General features: G+C 48.6%; 1 protein-coding gene across 2 annotated transcripts in view; it reads right to left on the minus strand.

Annotated features, from left to right (window-relative positions):
- Positions 1-4,025: 4,025 nt before the first annotated feature.
- MFHAS1 (multifunctional ROCO family signaling regulator 1) overlaps positions 4,026-17,732 on the minus strand; it is a 59,521-nt gene continuing 45,814 nt past the window's right edge. The window contains exons 3-4 of one of the 2 annotated variants that reach the window (XM_078861737.1): positions 7,679-9,042; positions 4,026-6,259 (exon numbers count right to left, since the gene is read on the minus strand). In XM_078861737.1, coding sequence (XP_078717863.1) covers positions 8,039-9,042 — 1,004 coding nt within the window. In that variant the 3' untranslated portion in view covers positions 4,026-6,259; positions 7,679-8,038. Of the gene's footprint in view, positions 6,263-7,678; positions 9,043-17,732 lie in introns of both variants that reach the window. The other variant, XM_078861736.1, reaches the window with a different exon arrangement.

Below are 17,732 nucleotides of genomic sequence, written 5' to 3' on the forward strand. Positions count from 1 at the left end.
TACTGCAATGTTTAATCCATACAACATATACTGCACTGGTAGCCTATGCCTAAAGAGTGTTGTATTAAACACCATAATATCAATGAAAGGTTATCTATTGCCCTCATCATCACCGTCACTTGTCACCAATCCAGCACGAAACATCTACAGCACGACCAATATGGGAACGGCAAGCAGCTTAACCTAAGCCGTGGTAATCTACAGACACGCTCATCATCTTCCACACATCACGAGCCACATCCACTGCACGTGACACACCAACCCGCGAGCTGCACCACTGCACCACTCAGCATGACCGACAGGATGATGATGGTCACACCAGCTGGCTGGGGCTTTGTGTTGATGGTTATTTTTACGCTATTAAAGTCTTATCGACATTATTTTTTCTGTCCGGGTAGCGCCCTGGCACGGCACTTCATTATTAGCCCTGGGGAAATGTCAGTTCGGCCCATCATCACCCCCTGGGGTCATTAAAATAAGTCTCAAATTGTTTCAGCTATTACATTCATGTGCATTATTCAGACTCGGCTCCATCATAGGAATGTAGAATTCCCACCACTGGCCCAGGACGTTTGTCGTTAACTGTGATTACAGTACACTAGTCCATCTCTTGCAGGCAGCTAATACTTTCTCAATCGCCTTGGCCCTGTGTCTCTGCCCGAGTGTCCCTCCCAGCACTGCCCCATCGGGGCCGACCTTGCCCTGCCATGCCCATTCATGCCCAGCACCGTCTCCCTGTGCGTGCCGTCTTCCCCTTGTCCCTCGTCTAGCCGTGCCCTTGCCTCTCCCTTCCCCTGCACACTCGCCTGCATCCCATCCCTGCCCACCCCATCCCCACCGCTAGCCCCGCCGCAGCTGCGACCCCCCGGGTACCGGATCGTGCTTCCCAAGGGGGACCCCCTCGGCGTAGACTTCGTCCTAGGCCGCGTCGATTCCTCCCGCAGCCTGGCGGGGCTCCGCGCTCCCCGCAGTCGGATCCCCATCGTCCGCTCCGACCCGTTTGTCCCCGGCGCCGGCATCAGCCCGAGCGGCAGAATTAGCAGCAGCGGCAACCTCTGCCATGTTCTGAGCGACAAATCAACGTATCGGCAGCAGGAGCAGCAGGAGCAGCAGGAGCCAATTCCTCGGAGATGAAAGCACAGCGCGTCTGATGCAAGCGGCAAGGACAGCCAGGATGAATGAATGAGCCGAGCGCCCGTGTGCTTGCTATTCCGCATTCATTTCAACGGCATTAGGCGCTACAGCGCTGTGGCTCATTCGCTCGTCATGGAGTCGCCGGTCGGTCGGGACGCGCGCGCACGCGGACGCGCATTGTGACCTCGCAGCAGCAGCCAGATTTGCTGTATTCACTTGATGCAGCAAATCTGGCTGTGACGGTCCCACCTGATGACGAGACTTGTGTTGCCTCCGAAACGTCGTGTTTTTTATTTTATTTTTTATTAATTTTAATTTCATTTTTTTACCTACCTGACTTTACAGAAAACACTAAGAGTATACTTGGAAGAGAACCCTGGAGGTGGACTTAATAATACTTCAGAAGTACCTCAAAGGATGGCGCTTGAAGCCCGACGCGGCGAAGACATTGGTGTCTTTCTATTTGAGCAACATTGAAGCCTCGAGGTCACTCAAGGTCAAATTATGTTATGCCCCTGTTAACCATGACCAAAAACCCCCAAACTCCGGAGCCACCCTTGACTGTTGTCATCACCTCGAAGCCACCGGCAAGAAGACGATATCCGGGGTCAATGTCATTCAACAGCTGGCATGGACCTTCTGGGGATGTGACACTGGGACTCTAAGAACATCAACGCAGGCCTTGGTCCATTCTACGGCAGAATATAGTGCTCAGCCTGTCTGGTGCAACAGCTCTCACATCGGGCTTGTTGACACTCAAATCCATGTTGCACTGCACGTTGTAAGCTACTCCATAAAATCTACATTTGCAGTGGCTTACAGTACTTCTGGATATCTCACCTTCGAACATCCGACGAGATGCTGCAACACTTTGGGGCATAACGAGATCTTGGAATATCCAAATCTCCTGCATATTGACGTAAAATGCCCAACACCCTTCTGTCTAAAATCGAGACATTTTGAACATATTCCTCGATTTTATTTCATCCAAAAAGGACCCCGCCACCCAATGGTGCGAGATGTGGGAAAACAGTGGGGTTCAAAACAAAAACCTTATTGGAGGCCTGATGAAGGAACAGCCGGGTTTCTGCCCCAACAACAGTCGACCACTCTTAGCCATGTCTGAACAACACGTGAAAGGTGTGGATATTTGCTCCATAATTGGAAGATCAAGAACTCACCAAAATGTGAATGCAGTGAGGTGCAAACCATCAGTAAAATCACTGATGACTGCCCAATGCAACACGCATATATTCTGGTGGATCAAGTTGCCTCTACTCAGGTCCATAGATGCCGTGGAATGGCTTACAAAATAAAGAGATGCAAATTGTAGCCTGTTGCTTTTTTGAAATGCCGTATAAAAGAATATCTACGTTTCTGGCTCTGACTCCCCTTCTTCCGTCAGCTTTGCAAGGACAGCAAACCTGCCTAGCTGTTTAGATTAAATTGCCGCATGCCTCAGGGATCATCATCTCTGTATCAGAGCTAGTCATGGGTCCTCCAGCTTCCTTACTCTCTATATTTACTCTAACATCCTTAAAAAATCGTCTTGAATTTACTGTAATTATCATTGTGTGGCACACTAGGAATGGATCACTCTTTTAATTATGTCCTTGTGCAGCAAGGGAGTAAAGTGTGGTTCTGTGAAAATCCTGATGTGCTGTGCAGTGCATCAATGCATGTGTGTACAGCAGCATGTGATGACTGAGTTGGGCCTGTAGGTGGCTGGCAGGGTTATTGAATGACCGCGCGGATACACCAGCCACATGGTTAATGGCGTCTCAAAAGAATTGCTGTGTGTGACCCGTGCTGGTGCATTTTACAGGTAAAGGACCCAAAGGTTGTTTTTGATCGTTATATAAATGTTCTAGACTTGTTCTAGACGTTAAGCTTGGCTTTGAATTGTTCGTTTGTGATATATGCAATTAGAGGCTTTTTAGCACTGCATTGTAATGGGGTTTGACGCACTGTAATTACTTACTGTCATTGTAATTCTCTAACTCTAATACTGTTTAGTCTATAACCATGCCCATGTACCCAGAGTATGACTACTTGCAATGCTATTGAGAATAGAACACATAAAAAGTAGTAAGCTGTACAATGGTGACATACAGTAAGTATACTGTACACATACAGTACATATAATGGGGGTGTAAGATACCGATATAAGTGGATGGTATAGATAGACATACAGCTTAGGATTAAAGGAATATTCGAATAGTGATGTGTAAATGTGATTGTCAAAGACAAAGATGGTTTATCAGTAGTAGAATTGGGTTTAAGAGAAAACTGTTAATGATTAACGGGACTTGGACACCAGTGACATGGTTAATGGCGACTCGGAAGAACTGCTGCGTGTGACACACGTGCTGGTGCATTTTACAGAGTGACGGTGCTGTTCTTCACAAGATTACTATTAACCACAATACTGTAAATGTGTCTGCCCTCGATTTGGAGCACCTGCCCACGTCCTTCATTTCGAGTGTGCAACACGTGGCTAACCAATAAGAAGCCACCCCGTGACAAAACCCAGGCAGCAATTACTCCAGTGGCTGGCAGAGGACATCCCCGTGGCATCCGAAGGTGAACAGGAAATGCCTCCGACTCGCAGCCCACGCAGCGTCACCTCAGTTCCCGTGATGATTGACGGTGTTGGAAAAGATCGCCAGGGAAGGAGCTCGGGCGATTCTGATCGTCCTAAACTGCCCCAAAATTATGGACCTAGCTGAAACTGCTAATTATAATGCTTTAATAGATACCTTCACGGACACAGTGTAGTGTATATATTGGGATACCATCAGAAACTACTTTGAGTCGATTCCTACCCGTTTTCAATCTAATTTTGAAAACATTTTAAGACGATTTGAACCAGTGCGTGTGTGTGTGTTCATAATAGCACCAACTCAACGCGATGAGAAGCGAATGCGCGCACCAAGTGTGAAAACTTCAAATGAAAAACGGCCAGTTCGATCAGTGTCAAAATTCCCTTTATTTGGGATGCAAAATCCCTATCACCAGACACCTGCCCAATTGTGAAAGTGAATATTGCTTCATGAACAAAAGCACATTTCAAGCAACAACTTACACACACTCTCCCACAGATATAAGAGCGTAAATAAATGGATAAAGCCAGCAACTTTGTTTAAAGTTACACTTCTGAAAACAATGTGAAACATATCAAGACCCCTGAGTCACGTGGGTATTTGTCTTGTTCTGTGCTTTGAATTGCACGTGTGGCGAATGTTCAATAAAACTGTGATCTCACGAAACACAATCCACTCCCCCACCCCGCTTGCTCGCCAGAAACTTGCTCGAGTGGAAAACGAAATGTACAAAGTGCAAGAACCGTGGATGCAGACAAAGCGTGCGGGTGCTTGCACGTGAAGAGAGACCGCCCACCAACTCCGCACTGAGCTTCAACGTTAAGGCAAGAAGCTGTGAAAGCTCGGGGCACACGGACACAACCGTCCCCCCCCCCCCCCCGGAACACTTGTTTCATCTTTGCAAATATACAAAACAATTCGTTAAAATCACGTGCGGTAAACAACAGGTTTCCATGCCACACGAAGAAGCATAAGGTGTGACATACACACCCCTAGACGATTTGCTTTCGCCGTGAGGTGGAGGATTGTCCTCGTGGAACTCCTTCAATCAGTTCTCGGAGCACAACGCCATGCCAGGGATTGCTGCCAGAAGTTTAAACCCCAGAATTACTTCTGGAATAACCTCACTTGGCTTGTTTTGTCACAAGTCAGTCTGGAGATATATTTAGAATTAATTCATCGGATGAACTTAAGTGTATAATCGAATGTATGGACAGTTCTGTACAGCCGGTGGAGATCCTAGCTGAAGCCAGGATCTCAGCGGTGCTCACGCGGTGCTCACAAAATCGTCATTTTCCCCCTGAGCAAAAGTATGAACATTTAGTCAGCATCTGCATGTGTGTGCATGCAGGCTAAGCGTAAGATGCAATTCATATTTTTCTTTATAAATATGGTACATGTGATGGATACTGTCAGAAAATGCATTCTAATTTCATGCTATCAGCGTCTGAGGATGAAGGGAAAAGCTTGAAAAAAACTGCATCTTGTTTCTGAACAACCTTGAACAATAACCAAACCTGTTGCCAATAGTTCATCAGTCGGCCTCTCTTTCCATCAGCCACAAGGTGGCAGTCCTTCACGCTGTGTGAACAGCAGTCATGGGAAAAGATTCACTCCCAAAGTCCGCATCCCCCAGCGATTCGATTGTCACAACTTGGGGGTTGCGATTAGATTCAAGAAGACGCTTCGTCTCGATTGCAGTTTCCTTTCTCCTTTAGAATAACCGTGACGCATTATTTGCAAACAACAAATCAGAAACATCTCTTACATGCGCGCTTCGATGTACGTATCATGAGCGCAAGAATCGACGCTAATCAATGCATCGTTACGTGGATAGTAAATAATAAACTGTGGCAGGTGGTTAACTTCATATCATACAATATATACAGACTATTGTATTTTGGCATCACAGATGGACTGGAGTAAATTAAATATCATGTTTTTTTTACAATGCTAGTTTTGCATATCCATAGGGGACCTGGCTGAAACCATCAAATGTTTAAGTTATGACAGAGTGGTTTAATTTTTGAGCAAACAAAGCATGAATTGTATTCCAGGATATCTGGATCATTGTTCTGATGAGTGTAGCATTAGCCCTCTGAGCAAGTCAGCCACCTCTTTTTTTTTAAATGAGGAAAAAGTGCATTGAGTGTGCCACATCAAAAAAATGATGCACGATTTAGGTTCACACCTTCAGGCCATGAGGAATTCTTTATTCCCAACGAGCTTTGCTTTCACAGTTCCAAACAGTGCACCAAATAATTCCGGACACATCTTTCTGCATGGCTGAGAATATGAAACATTAAAACAAAAACCTTTTTATTTGGCAACAAACTCGGGCAAATGTTAACCAATGGGATATCACAAGCTTAGAGCGTGGGCATCCGCACTGCCGTGGGAGCGCACAGAGAAGGCCCTCTTGACCGGCCGGCAGCGTTGCGGGTGGAGCAGCGTGGAGAACCCGGACATGCGGCCACAGCGAGGGGAGCAGGAGGAGGAGGAAGTCCACACGCGGGCTCGCTCTGCTGAAGAAACACACGAGAGACAACTCGGTTGGCAATCGCAAAAGACCGTACGCAAGATAAGGCGGAAATCTGCTCGAGACATTTTATTTTCTGAAGAAGACCTGAGAAACGGGCACATTCTGAATGTCATGTTTCTGCTTACATTTCTGTATTCAGAAAAAAAAAACATTGCAGTAGAGGGGTTTATTAAATACATTAATTTGTTAAAACCACACAACCCTGGACTGCAGTTGACTGCCCGGCAAGATGCAGCCTCATAAGCCCACTGGACGCGCCGAGATCTCCACCACACGATATATTTATAATTACTTAAAGACATTAGTGTAATTAAATTTCCCAAGGCTCTCTTCAATTATTTGAGAACATTTAACTACATAAATGCTAAGCTGCCACGGTCCCTTCAGAACATCTCACTTTAAATACATATTTTAAAAATAATTTAACCAAATTCCAACCCTGTTGCGATATCGGTTTCACGTGACGAGGTGAAGTATCCAAATCTCTCGCACAGCATTGAAGAACGACTCACAGAAGCGTATAACACAGAGCTACCTCGTCGTTAGAGTCCACACAATAATAGCAGCACTGTTCGCCACACCCTACCAGAGAAAGGCATTTGTAGCAGCCAAACAGACAAACCAATACATTTTGACTTAAAACTTTCGTGACTGCAGGAATTCATATTATTTGGTTCTTTCGGTAAAGTCACGTAGATAGACGTGACTCTACCGAAAGAACATGCATTCCTGCAGTCACGAAAGTTTTAAGTGATAACAAAACCAATATATTGTATTATTGCTATACTGCCATCTACTGGCTACTTTAGCCACAACCTTTAACTCATCCACAGGCGGTCCATTTAGATTAATGCTTTTCTGTAACAATTATTTTTCCAAAGACAAACTAGAACCAATTTCAACTTCAATGAGTCATCAGCTATGTATATGCTAATGTACTTATGTAGCAAACTCCTTTGGATGGCAGCACTGACCAACAGAATAGAACAACAGAATAGCTGCAATGTGTATCGCATGCCTTGTTTAATACTTTCACAAATATTTTGCCTGATCAACAAAACAATTGCATATTGGGGTGGGGGGTTTGCTGCGAGTCATTCATTTAAAAATATGCTCAAGTTAAAACTGTAGCTCATAGAATATAGCCAAGTGAAATTTAGTAACAAAAAAAAAAACCCTTATGGGGTTTTGTGCATTCATTGGTGACGGCGTTGAGATTACTGGGTTCGATACACTTGAGAAATTGATTAAAATGTTGGCTCGCTGGCCACAATCAAAACCATGAATCTCAGCATCAACCCCTTGAGCAGACCACCCCCTCCTGGAGGTCTTCCCCCTCTACCTTCTCACTTCCTATCGCAGGAAAGTTCAGCGGCATTTCATCAAGCGTGTGACCAACCTCTTTCCAAGCAGCGCATCGTCACGGCACGGCAGTCGGCGCGCCCCCTCCACGCAGCGAGCGCGGCTCCGTGCGCCTTTCTCTCTGCCGCCTCTGCCGAGCCGCACGTCGATAAGGGTTGGCCAAAGTCATCGCCAAGCAAATGGCAGCGGGAGAGAACATGAATACGTGGAGACCGTGAATACGTGGCACTTCCTCGGTCTCGCGTGGCGACGGTCACGTGGGTTCCCCCCTCGAGCAGTCCCAAGGGGTCCCCCACCATGAGATCCAGGGGCTCCACAACAGGGAACGGACAGCGGCCATCGCTCTCGCGCTGCCGAACCCGGCCGGGCGTGGGCAGCTCGCGGCCCCTTCCATCCCTCACTTGGCCGAGGGTCCTGGTCGCGCGCCGTTCCTGAGGTGTGGCCGGGAAGTCGTGGTGGGGTTAGGAGCGAGGGTGGAGGTCGCGCTCGTGACGGTGGCGGCGGCGGCACCGTGCACGGTCGGCCACGACAGGCTCCGCGGCTGCGCGCAGGCCGGCGGGAGCGGCTCCGTGGGCGAGTGTGGCGCCGAGCTGTGGCTGGCACGGCCCTGCGGCCGCGTCGTTCTGCTACCGACGCTGGCGCTGTGCTGCTGCTGCTGGTGCGGAGCGACTAACCGGGGACGCGAGGCCGTGCCTGGCGCCGACGCCGAGCCGTTGACCCGAGCGTGCGCAGTCACGGCCGCGTGCGGACCGTGCGCGGCCGTGGCGGTCCTGGCGGCGGGCCTCCCGTCGGCGGCGTGCGGCCGGCGCACGGGGTGGGTGCCGATGTGCGTGACGATGCTGGGCTTGCTCGGTGGGTGGGGGCGAGCCCTGGCAGCTCCGCCCGGCTGGCCGTCCTGCGGGCAGCACGTCGCGCCCGGCTTGGGCGTGGTCATCACGGCGCTGGGGTAAAGGCGCGCGTGCAGCGTCTCCGTGGAGCTGAGAGACTCCAAGTTTGGCGGATTGGGCGGCGATCCGGCGTGCCGGTCGGCGGGCGTGCCGGCACGCGTCGCGGGCGAGGGAGAGGGCGAGAGCGGTTTCGAAGCGGGACGGGATTCCAGGGGACTCGGGCTGGACACAGACGTGAGGGAGAGGCTGAGCGAGGAGCCGGGTGAGGTGGTGGCGGTGGTGGCGGCCGGGAGGGTGTGCGGACCGCCGGGGGCGGTGGGAGACGGGGACGGAGAGGGTCCCGGAGACGGCGACGGTGGCAGGGGCAGCGAGCAGGGCGCGGGCGGGCAGGGCTTGAGGGAGATGGGCGAGGGGGGGTACACGAGCGACACGTGCACTCTCTCCGAGCCCGTGCCGTCCCGCGGGCACACCAGCTCCGTGACGCCCTCTGGCCGTGGCTGGCTGAGCAGCTCGCCTGCGCCCACGAGGGATACACAGCGGCGTGGTCAGGTGACATCGTATGAATCGCAACATTCTACCCATCTTGTTAGGAAATGACCGTGAATAACGACACCAGATGTACTACATCAAATCCTCAGTCCAAGGATGAGACAAATTAGGTGTATTTTATTTAACGGGTTGTTTTCTCAAGTCATCAGCTACGGAGCTGAGATCGTGAATTTACTCCAGTGAGCACACGTTATAACGACGATTAGCTACCTGTATTCGAATCCACATTTGGATACGAACAAAGGGTACCGGCATCCAATCTGTGATCGCACACTCGTGCCTCAATTACGCTATGAGTTTTTCTCTCACTCCCTCTTTGAAGCCACCAGTAACCATGCTGAGATCATCAAACGAGTTACCCTCGAGGAATGCGACTAAAACTGGGCACGGGGATGGTGCTCACATGTCACGGGATGGAGCGTGTTGGGATGGAGCGAGTTGAGGTATGTTGAAACGTTGGCTGGAAGCCAGTTGTCTGATCTCATCAGCGCCGGTTCGGTGTCCCGACACGAATGAGCCCTGTGTGAGTCACCGGGCCGCCACCTCGTTTCGAGTGTCTTCCTACTCATGCGAGCGTGGGGGGGGTGTGCATCTGTGTTGGCGGCTGTGCGTCGTCGTTTAAAGAATCCCACAGCACTCTAGGGGTTGGTGGCAGTTAATCCATCAGGACACCCACTGTTGCCTCCATACATGGGAGCACCACGACTATTGTTACTTCACCTCTCATTTTTTTCAAATATTTCAAATGCACAATTCAAAGCGACACGTAAATGTGCCAGTAAAAAGGGGGAAACCTATTATCGTAATTTGGTACTGGCAAAGGAGGTCCCATGATGTAAATGTGCACCAGTTACTGTGATTTCAAGAGTAAAACAAAAAGTAGTTACAGATTAATGTTGGAGTATAACAGTGGTCCACAGTGGCCTAGGCATGTGAACGATGACGTTATTGCGCCTTCACAATCCACCTCTGAGCACATGGCTCACTCCACACCTCCGACTGGCACGGTTGGCTACATACGGTGCGAAAGAAGTTCAACATATGTACGTACATTCCCCACAGCAAGTTCAGGATGAATCGTATTGGGAGTTAAAACAATGATTTTGTGCCAAATGCTCCTGTGGTGAACAAGGTGACCACGAGGCTGAGACAATGATGATGAATGTTACGTCGCTAATAAAATATATAGCCAGTGTAATATCACGGGTTATGAACACAATGGCTACACAACGCATTATGATCAACATATTTAAGTTGTTAAATGCACGTGCACTCTTAAAGAAGACTCAACGAGACGCAGACTGATCGTGATGCTTTCGCATAAATGAGCGGCGCGTTACATCATTTCTTGAAACAAACAGAACGAAGGAAAGTGATAGCATGACCATGATGCTGCATGAGATAACAACAACAAACAACAACCGGCAGTGTGTTTCACTTATACGGCGCTACGTCCGGAGCACATTTGCGTTCATGTCACACAGCCGTGACACTGCCGCCCGCAGCTCGTGCGCGACGAGACCCGGCACGAGAGTTCCCACATCGCCGACGGCAGGGGGCACAGCGTCGCCACGACCCGCGAGCGGACGCAACGATGCCCCTGCGTTGTCCGCATGTACTGCGCGTTCAACTTCTTTAGCGCCGTACGTAGCCAACCGTGCCCATCGGAAAGTCCGGTAAGCATTGAAGCAGCGGAGCCTCTTGGCGTTTGTCAATTTGTATGGCCGGGAAATTTAAGAGTGAAGCAGGAGGAGGATTTCTCCACAAATCTGGCTGTCGCCTGATGAAGCTGGTTGTAATTACTGGAGAAACGTCACGGCACTCAGATGGTAAATGTTGTGGCTTGGCTCTCCAACACACAACCTGTGTGCTGTACTAGTGACGAATTGGTACGTTCTGTTTACGTGACAACCCTTACTAGTTGGCTGTGTCGGGTGGTGGCGGGTTTAACGACATATTTATATATTGACACGATCTAACTCCAAAAAACCCTCTTGTGGATTATGAGAATGTGACGATCATGCGAATGAGTGTGGAGGAGTTACAATGAGTGTGGAGGAGTTACAATGAGTGGAGTTACAATGAGTGTGGAGGAGTTACAATGAGTGTGGAGGAGTCACAATGAGTGTGGAGGAGTCACAATGAGTGGAGCGGGCTAAAGTTAAGCCAACCCAAGAATAGCGAGCGAGCTTACGTTCGCTAATGTCGCTGAGCAACACGCGCTGTTACGGTGGCTAACAACAGCCATGCAGCTTACGTCTACAATATCAAGAGAGTAAGAACATCATCAATGGTGCGTCGCGGGCGACCACAGCACTGTGACGGATGAAGGACGTTTACGAGATGGATCGAAAAGACGACTTTATTTTCAGGCAGTGATTAAAGTTGGGATCAGGATCTAAATGTTGACATAACGAGGTGAACAAGAGAGGGACAACCCACTAAGTGTATATAATAAGAACACCCCACTAAGTGTATATAATAATAATAACACCCCACTCGGATCGGTGGATGGGAGACGCGGATCGACTGGCAACGGAAGCGGAACAAAATCGTAACGTGTGGTGTGTGTGCGTGTTGTGTATGTGTTGTGTGTGCGTGTTGTGTGTGTTGCGTGTGTGTGCGTGGTGTGTGTTGTGATGTGTGTGTTGTGTGTGTGTTGTGATGTGTGTGGTGTGTGTTGTGTGTGTGTTGTGTTGTTTGTGTGTTGTGTGTGTGCGTGTTGTGTGTGTTGCGTGTGTGTGCGTGGTGTGTGTTGTGTGTGTTGTGTGTGTGTTGTGATGTGTGTGGTGTGTGTTGTGTGTGTGGTATGTGTTGTTTGTGTGTTGTGTGTGTGCGTGTTGTGTGTGTTGCGTGTGTGCGTGTTGTATGTGTGCGTATTGTGTGTGTGTCGTGATGTGTGTGTTGTGCGTCCGTGTTGTGCGTCCGTGTTGTGTGGTGCGTGTTGTGTGCGTGTTGTGTGCGTGTTGTGTGCGTGTTGTGTGTGCGTGCTGTATGCGTGCTGTATGTGGTGTGTGTGCGTGTTGTGATGTGTGTGTTGTGTGTGGTGTGTTGTGATGTGCGTGTTGTGTGTGTGTTGTGTGTGGAAGCACAAAGAGAGACACGTTGGAAATTAAGAAGTAAAAGAGAAACAGGGACGCATGGACGAGAGAACAAATACAAAAGACAAAATGTTGACTTAAGGAAAGTAAATGAACTTGGGCAGGACGCATCCCGGCTAGAAGGGACGGTGGTGGCCGATGGGCGAGACTGGTGAGGGATCGACAGCCAAAGGAGGGAACGAGGAGAGGACTCTCCATCTCCGCCACGCTCCCATCAGCAAGACTGCCGCTCCCTGTCCACGTGGACACAAGACACGAGAAGAGGCTTCTTTTGAGTTAAAGCTTTCGTCACTGCAGGGTTTCATATTCTTGGTTCTTTCGGTAAAGTCACGTAGAAGGGAAACAATAAAATAATAAAAATATAAAACAATAAAAATATCACGACGTTTCGATTGCAACACAAGCACACATTTTCTTGCTGTGGTTTTCACACCTGATGATTGTTTATTTTGCAATCGAAACGTCGTGATAATTTTATTGTTTTATATTTTTATTATTTTATTGTTTCCCTTCTACGTAACTTTACCGAAAGAACCAATAATATAATATAACAGGCTTCTTGTGACCCTTCTGTGCGCTCCTCATGTGGCTTGCTTGTTTTTTATTGGTATTGTAGCGTTGTCCCTCTCGAACAAAGCTAAACAAAAAACCTTGAACAAAGTCTCAATCTTAATCATCATTTATCAGTTCATGAAGGCCCACGAGGATTGATTACAGTATCTACTTTTCAAGTAAGACCTGTAGTGACAAATAGCTGCTATCGATCTAGTTTGCTATTTATTGGACCGGCGAGTCCAAGGAATTGTGCTCATGGCATCTCGGATGACGATACCGTGACGCCGAAACCGACTCGTGAGAATTACTCGCACAATCCCCCTCGAATACTTTGAGCTCCGAATATCTCACCCCTGACAACGACGACAACCTCACAATGGGCACCCCCGTGACGTCCACCCCGTTATTTTCTCAGCCTATGAATAAAGAGACTTTTTTAATGCATTGGGCAGCCCCAGTCAAGCGCAGTCCCCATAGAGGTGCCATCTGTGCTCGCCGCGCCGACTGCATTCACGTGCGCGCTCGCTTAGAACAAAACAGGGCAGCTGCTCTCCGTGCAGAGATTCTCCCCCCCCCCCATGCACCGCAGGGAGCAGAAGCCAACCCCAGGAGCCTCGCGTGATTGGCCATTCTTCTTCCATTCTTCTTCCATTCTTCTTCCATTCGCTGAACTTGAACTTCAAAGAAACGTTTAAAGTATTTGCAGCGGCGCAAAAATACTACGTCAATTCAAATCTCAAATTCCTCCACGTCATCTCCACCAACGTGGGAGATAAAACACGTGTTTATAAGAGATGATGGATAGTAATCACCACTCCAAACGGGTAGAATTACTGTGCATGTGAACCCGGAGCGCAGCCACCGTTCGTTCTGGGATTTCCGTGTGGAGTCGTAGAGACGTTCCGAGGCTGCAAGGCTGATACACTGTGCAGCTCTCGGGTGCAATTCTGACAGGGAGCCCACACTTGTAGATCTTGTTAATTAAATCTAACTTTGAACATTTTTCACTTGGATGTTTCCTTCAATTTACAGACGTTGCACCTGGGTTACGGGACTACAAATTAAATATGGCAGCACCCCATCACTTTGGGATTTTATTCAAATGCTTTTTTTTAATAATCAGTAGCTATTCTTTGAATTTGTAGTCACAGGCCCAATGTATACAACCTAGGTTTGTCTCTAACTTATGTTGAACACCTGCTCTTTGGACCGTCTCTCTTAGTATTGCAAGTGAATCAATCATGACAAAATGACGCAGACACAAAAATCTGACGCAAATACGTAACAGCATAAGGAGAAACACGGGGAGACACGGGGAGACACGGGGAGACACGGGGAGACACGGAGACCCAGATAACTCAAATGTTGTGGGGACACCAGATAGGTGGACACATGGATGGCTGGACAGACAAGCAGATTCGCTGACATGCAGGAATGCGCGCCTGCCCCTCCGCGTGCTCCCTCGCCGCACACTGTGGCACGGTAATATGTAACACGAAGCCACTTTGCGCTTACGTCCGGTGCATCTGTGCGTGCGCCTGTGTGTGCGCACGCGTGTAATTTGGCACTGCAGCGATAACATCAAGTGCTACGGAAGCTGACCCCCCCGCCATGCCAAGTTGTAGTGAATCGCAGCGTTGAGTGGCACTCGGATGGGAATTTGGACACCGCTCGGGTCTCCAGAGAGCGGTGGTCCTTCGGTTGTCTCTGGGCGCCCAAGGGCTTCGTGATTTGTCCGTGACTGTGATTAACATACTGATGCAGGGCAGCTCGTGAAAGGTTCAGTCTGCTTCCGTGGGTTTCACGGTTTTGGACGACACTCACAAGTTTTAGAGTCCGTGGTTGCTTCTGCAAAATCCGTAATGTGAGCACTTTTTGGTGGGCGAATAAATCCATGAATGTGATTTTCACGATGGATTTATAGCCGTAATTTTTTAAGTGATGAGATAATATGACCTCTTTACTAGAAGGGGGAATTGGCAGTTCATGAGAATACAATATTGCACTTTTATATTCCCATTAACAAAGCAACCGTTTTGCTGGATATTAATCGCGAATATTTCACACGGCAAAAAATAAATCCCCTCTGAGTTGGGACGTAAAACTCACGTGAACGTATTTTTGATCAGTCGTCAGCGACCAATTTGACACCATTAATTGGGGACGATTGCGAACGTGGCTTAGTCATGGGTGGCTGCCGCAATTTGCACCCCAAATCTGAGAGGTGCTGACCCCTGAGATCCGACTCGAGCACGAGGCCACACAGGATCTCCCGAACAACCTCGCAAGCTCAATGCACATCGTGGGATCAGCATTCGATCACCCGAGTGACTACGTCTGCATTTAGAGTCAGGGCGCTGGCGTTTAAGGGCGTGTATTGTTATGGACGGTGATCCCCGTGCCACCAGCCTCTTAGACAACTGATGCATTGTTTCCTCCCTCAATAGCAATGCACTTTCAGTTCCTGTTAGGATCAATACCAGACAGTTACTGCAGGCACACAGAGCAGCCGGAGGATTTATAATTAATGGACATCGTGCGGCGAGCGCTCGTTTGCACGCGCAAAGACGCGATGCGTCACGTGCACGCCGATTTGGCCCACATACCCAGCCTCTGAGCAAGACGAAACCACAGAGTCGTCCGCCCCGTCCCTGAGTCTTGCAAGCCGACTCGTTTAGGCGCACGTTTCAATCGCTCCGTACATCTAGCCGGGCAGTGATGGCACACACCTGGAGTCTAGCACTGTGGAGGCCGCGAGGGGCGGTGACTCAAACTCACGGTGTGAAACTCCCTTCTCCTGGGCGTTGAGGTGCCATACCCTGGCTCGCCAGGAGAAGGCAGTACAGCAGGTGGATTAATATTAATCTGTTTCCATCTGTACGGGGAATGAGTGTTGCCCCCTTGCACGTGTGGGTTTTCTCCACTCATAATAAACATACTAATAATACATTTTCTGAGAACGTCTTAAATAAAATAAAATCCCAATGCAGGGCAGAGCTGAAAAAGAGTTCTTGAACTCAGTGTGGCTTTCCTGGATGAATAAATAATAATTCTTGTTGTTATAATCTGAGTCATGCCTCCTGGCGCAACGCACACACTCATTAGAGCCACAGAGACGCGTGGGCCACGCACAACTTGCCAATTAATCTATGACACAAACCGTTCAGCCAAATAAAAATACTTTAATCTTTCACGTCTTGAACAGTCAGCTTCAAATAACAAGTTTAAATGGGGCCAAATTTAAATATTCTACAGTATTTTAATTAATAGTCTAACAGTCACTGCTCTTAATTTCAAGCGAGGAAATATCACTCCAGCGAGCCGACAGAGCTAATTTAAACGCACCATTCTGTAACATCTCATCTGCAATGTGTGGCTCTTTGCGATTCTAACAATACAGTCCTTGATCACGCAAATAATGTTTTCCTCACACTCATAGGGTATTTAACTCATCTTCTACGAGAGCTCCTCTTGAAGCACAACGCACGGCGATCCAAAGAGGGCATTCAGAAGGAACAAGGCCATCATCTCTCTGGGGAAAATAACATCAGCAAACTGGGAACTGAAGATGACCATGGGTCATTTTCTATCACTGGCTTAGATCCACCTGTGGTGAAGAGGACTCAATGACCTGTTCTCACCGCAGCGGGAAGAAAATTGAGGTTGCATACAACAACAGAGTGCTAAACACAGCTATGCACGAAGCTTTGCGTTGTCAAAAGTACAAAAGTACTTTACGCTTGTCCCAAAGGTTGGATCTCAAAAAAGGCCTCTTCCTAATTTACTTGGGGCTTTACCAAACCGTGCTGTCCGTGCAATACAATGTGCATGCTCTTCGGTTCTTTCGGTAAAGTCACGTAGGTAGAAATAAAATAAACAGCAAGAAAATGCTGTCCCACCTGATGAGGATTGCTTGTGTTACGATCGAAACGTCGTGATTTGTTTTATTTTATTTTATTTCTATCTACGTGGCTTTACCGAAAGAACCAAAGAGTATGGATTCCTGCAGTCACGAAAGCTTAAAATGAACAATGTGCATGTTCAAGAGCTTTTGGCATAAATGAAAAAAGTAGGCCATCATGATGAAGGCATCACAGCGAAATCATGAACACGCATTGAACAAAGTGTTGATGGTAACGCCACGTTGGCCTCAGCTCGTGGAGATTCCAAACCGGTGTCACGCAACCACTGATACAAATTACAGACGCTGTCCAATAAGAATGGAATGCATCATAAAATAAAAATCCATGCCCATTGGTTTTGTTATTGCATCATATCAAAACAGCATGCCAGTGCCACAGAACTGCGAGCCGGGCTGTGTTTGTTTGGTGCGGCAAAGGTGCCTCCTTTAACAATGGGAAATGCTTCGTTGATCCACGCACTGCTGCTCCCATTCACAGCATTTTCTGGCACGATCATGAAGGGAGTCTGTGCATGAGCAGCCACACAGACAGCCTGGGATCCGGCAGTGTTTCACGAATAGGTCAGGGTGCTCTCTTCGTTCAATAGAAACACACCTTGCAGGTGAGACCCGGTAAAGTTCCATTGGGTTCAAGACTTTCTTCGTTAGCCCCCCCCCCCAATCCCTGTCCAGGCAAACATGTGATAGCTGCTGGAGCTTGCGCCCGCGTCGGCTTGAGCCCTAGCCCTGGATGCGCTCTCAGCGCCGCTGCTGTTCCTGCTACTATGATAGCCGCGGCCGTAAACCCACGCAGACGTAGCATGTGACACAAAAACACTGAACAAATATTGTCCCAGAAAGACCGACAGATTTCCCAGGACAGCTACCCTGGACAAGAGGACGATTCTGCGAAAACCAAGGCACGTACGTAGACAGGAGGGGAAAGGTGCCGTGAGCGAACACCGATGAAGGCCAACGTGGAACATGGGGGGTGGGGTGAAGTCAGGTTGCCTTGCGGTCAGAGCGCAATGCGCTAACCCACTCCGCTACACACACGCGCACTCATCAACACACACACACGTGCAAGATATATAAGCG

Source organism: Lampetra fluviatilis, chromosome 12 (assembly GCF_964198595.1).
Source record: "Lampetra fluviatilis chromosome 12, kcLamFluv1.1, whole genome shotgun sequence".
In the NCBI taxonomy this organism is placed as follows: domain Eukaryota; kingdom Metazoa; phylum Chordata; class Hyperoartia; order Petromyzontiformes; family Petromyzontidae; genus Lampetra; species Lampetra fluviatilis.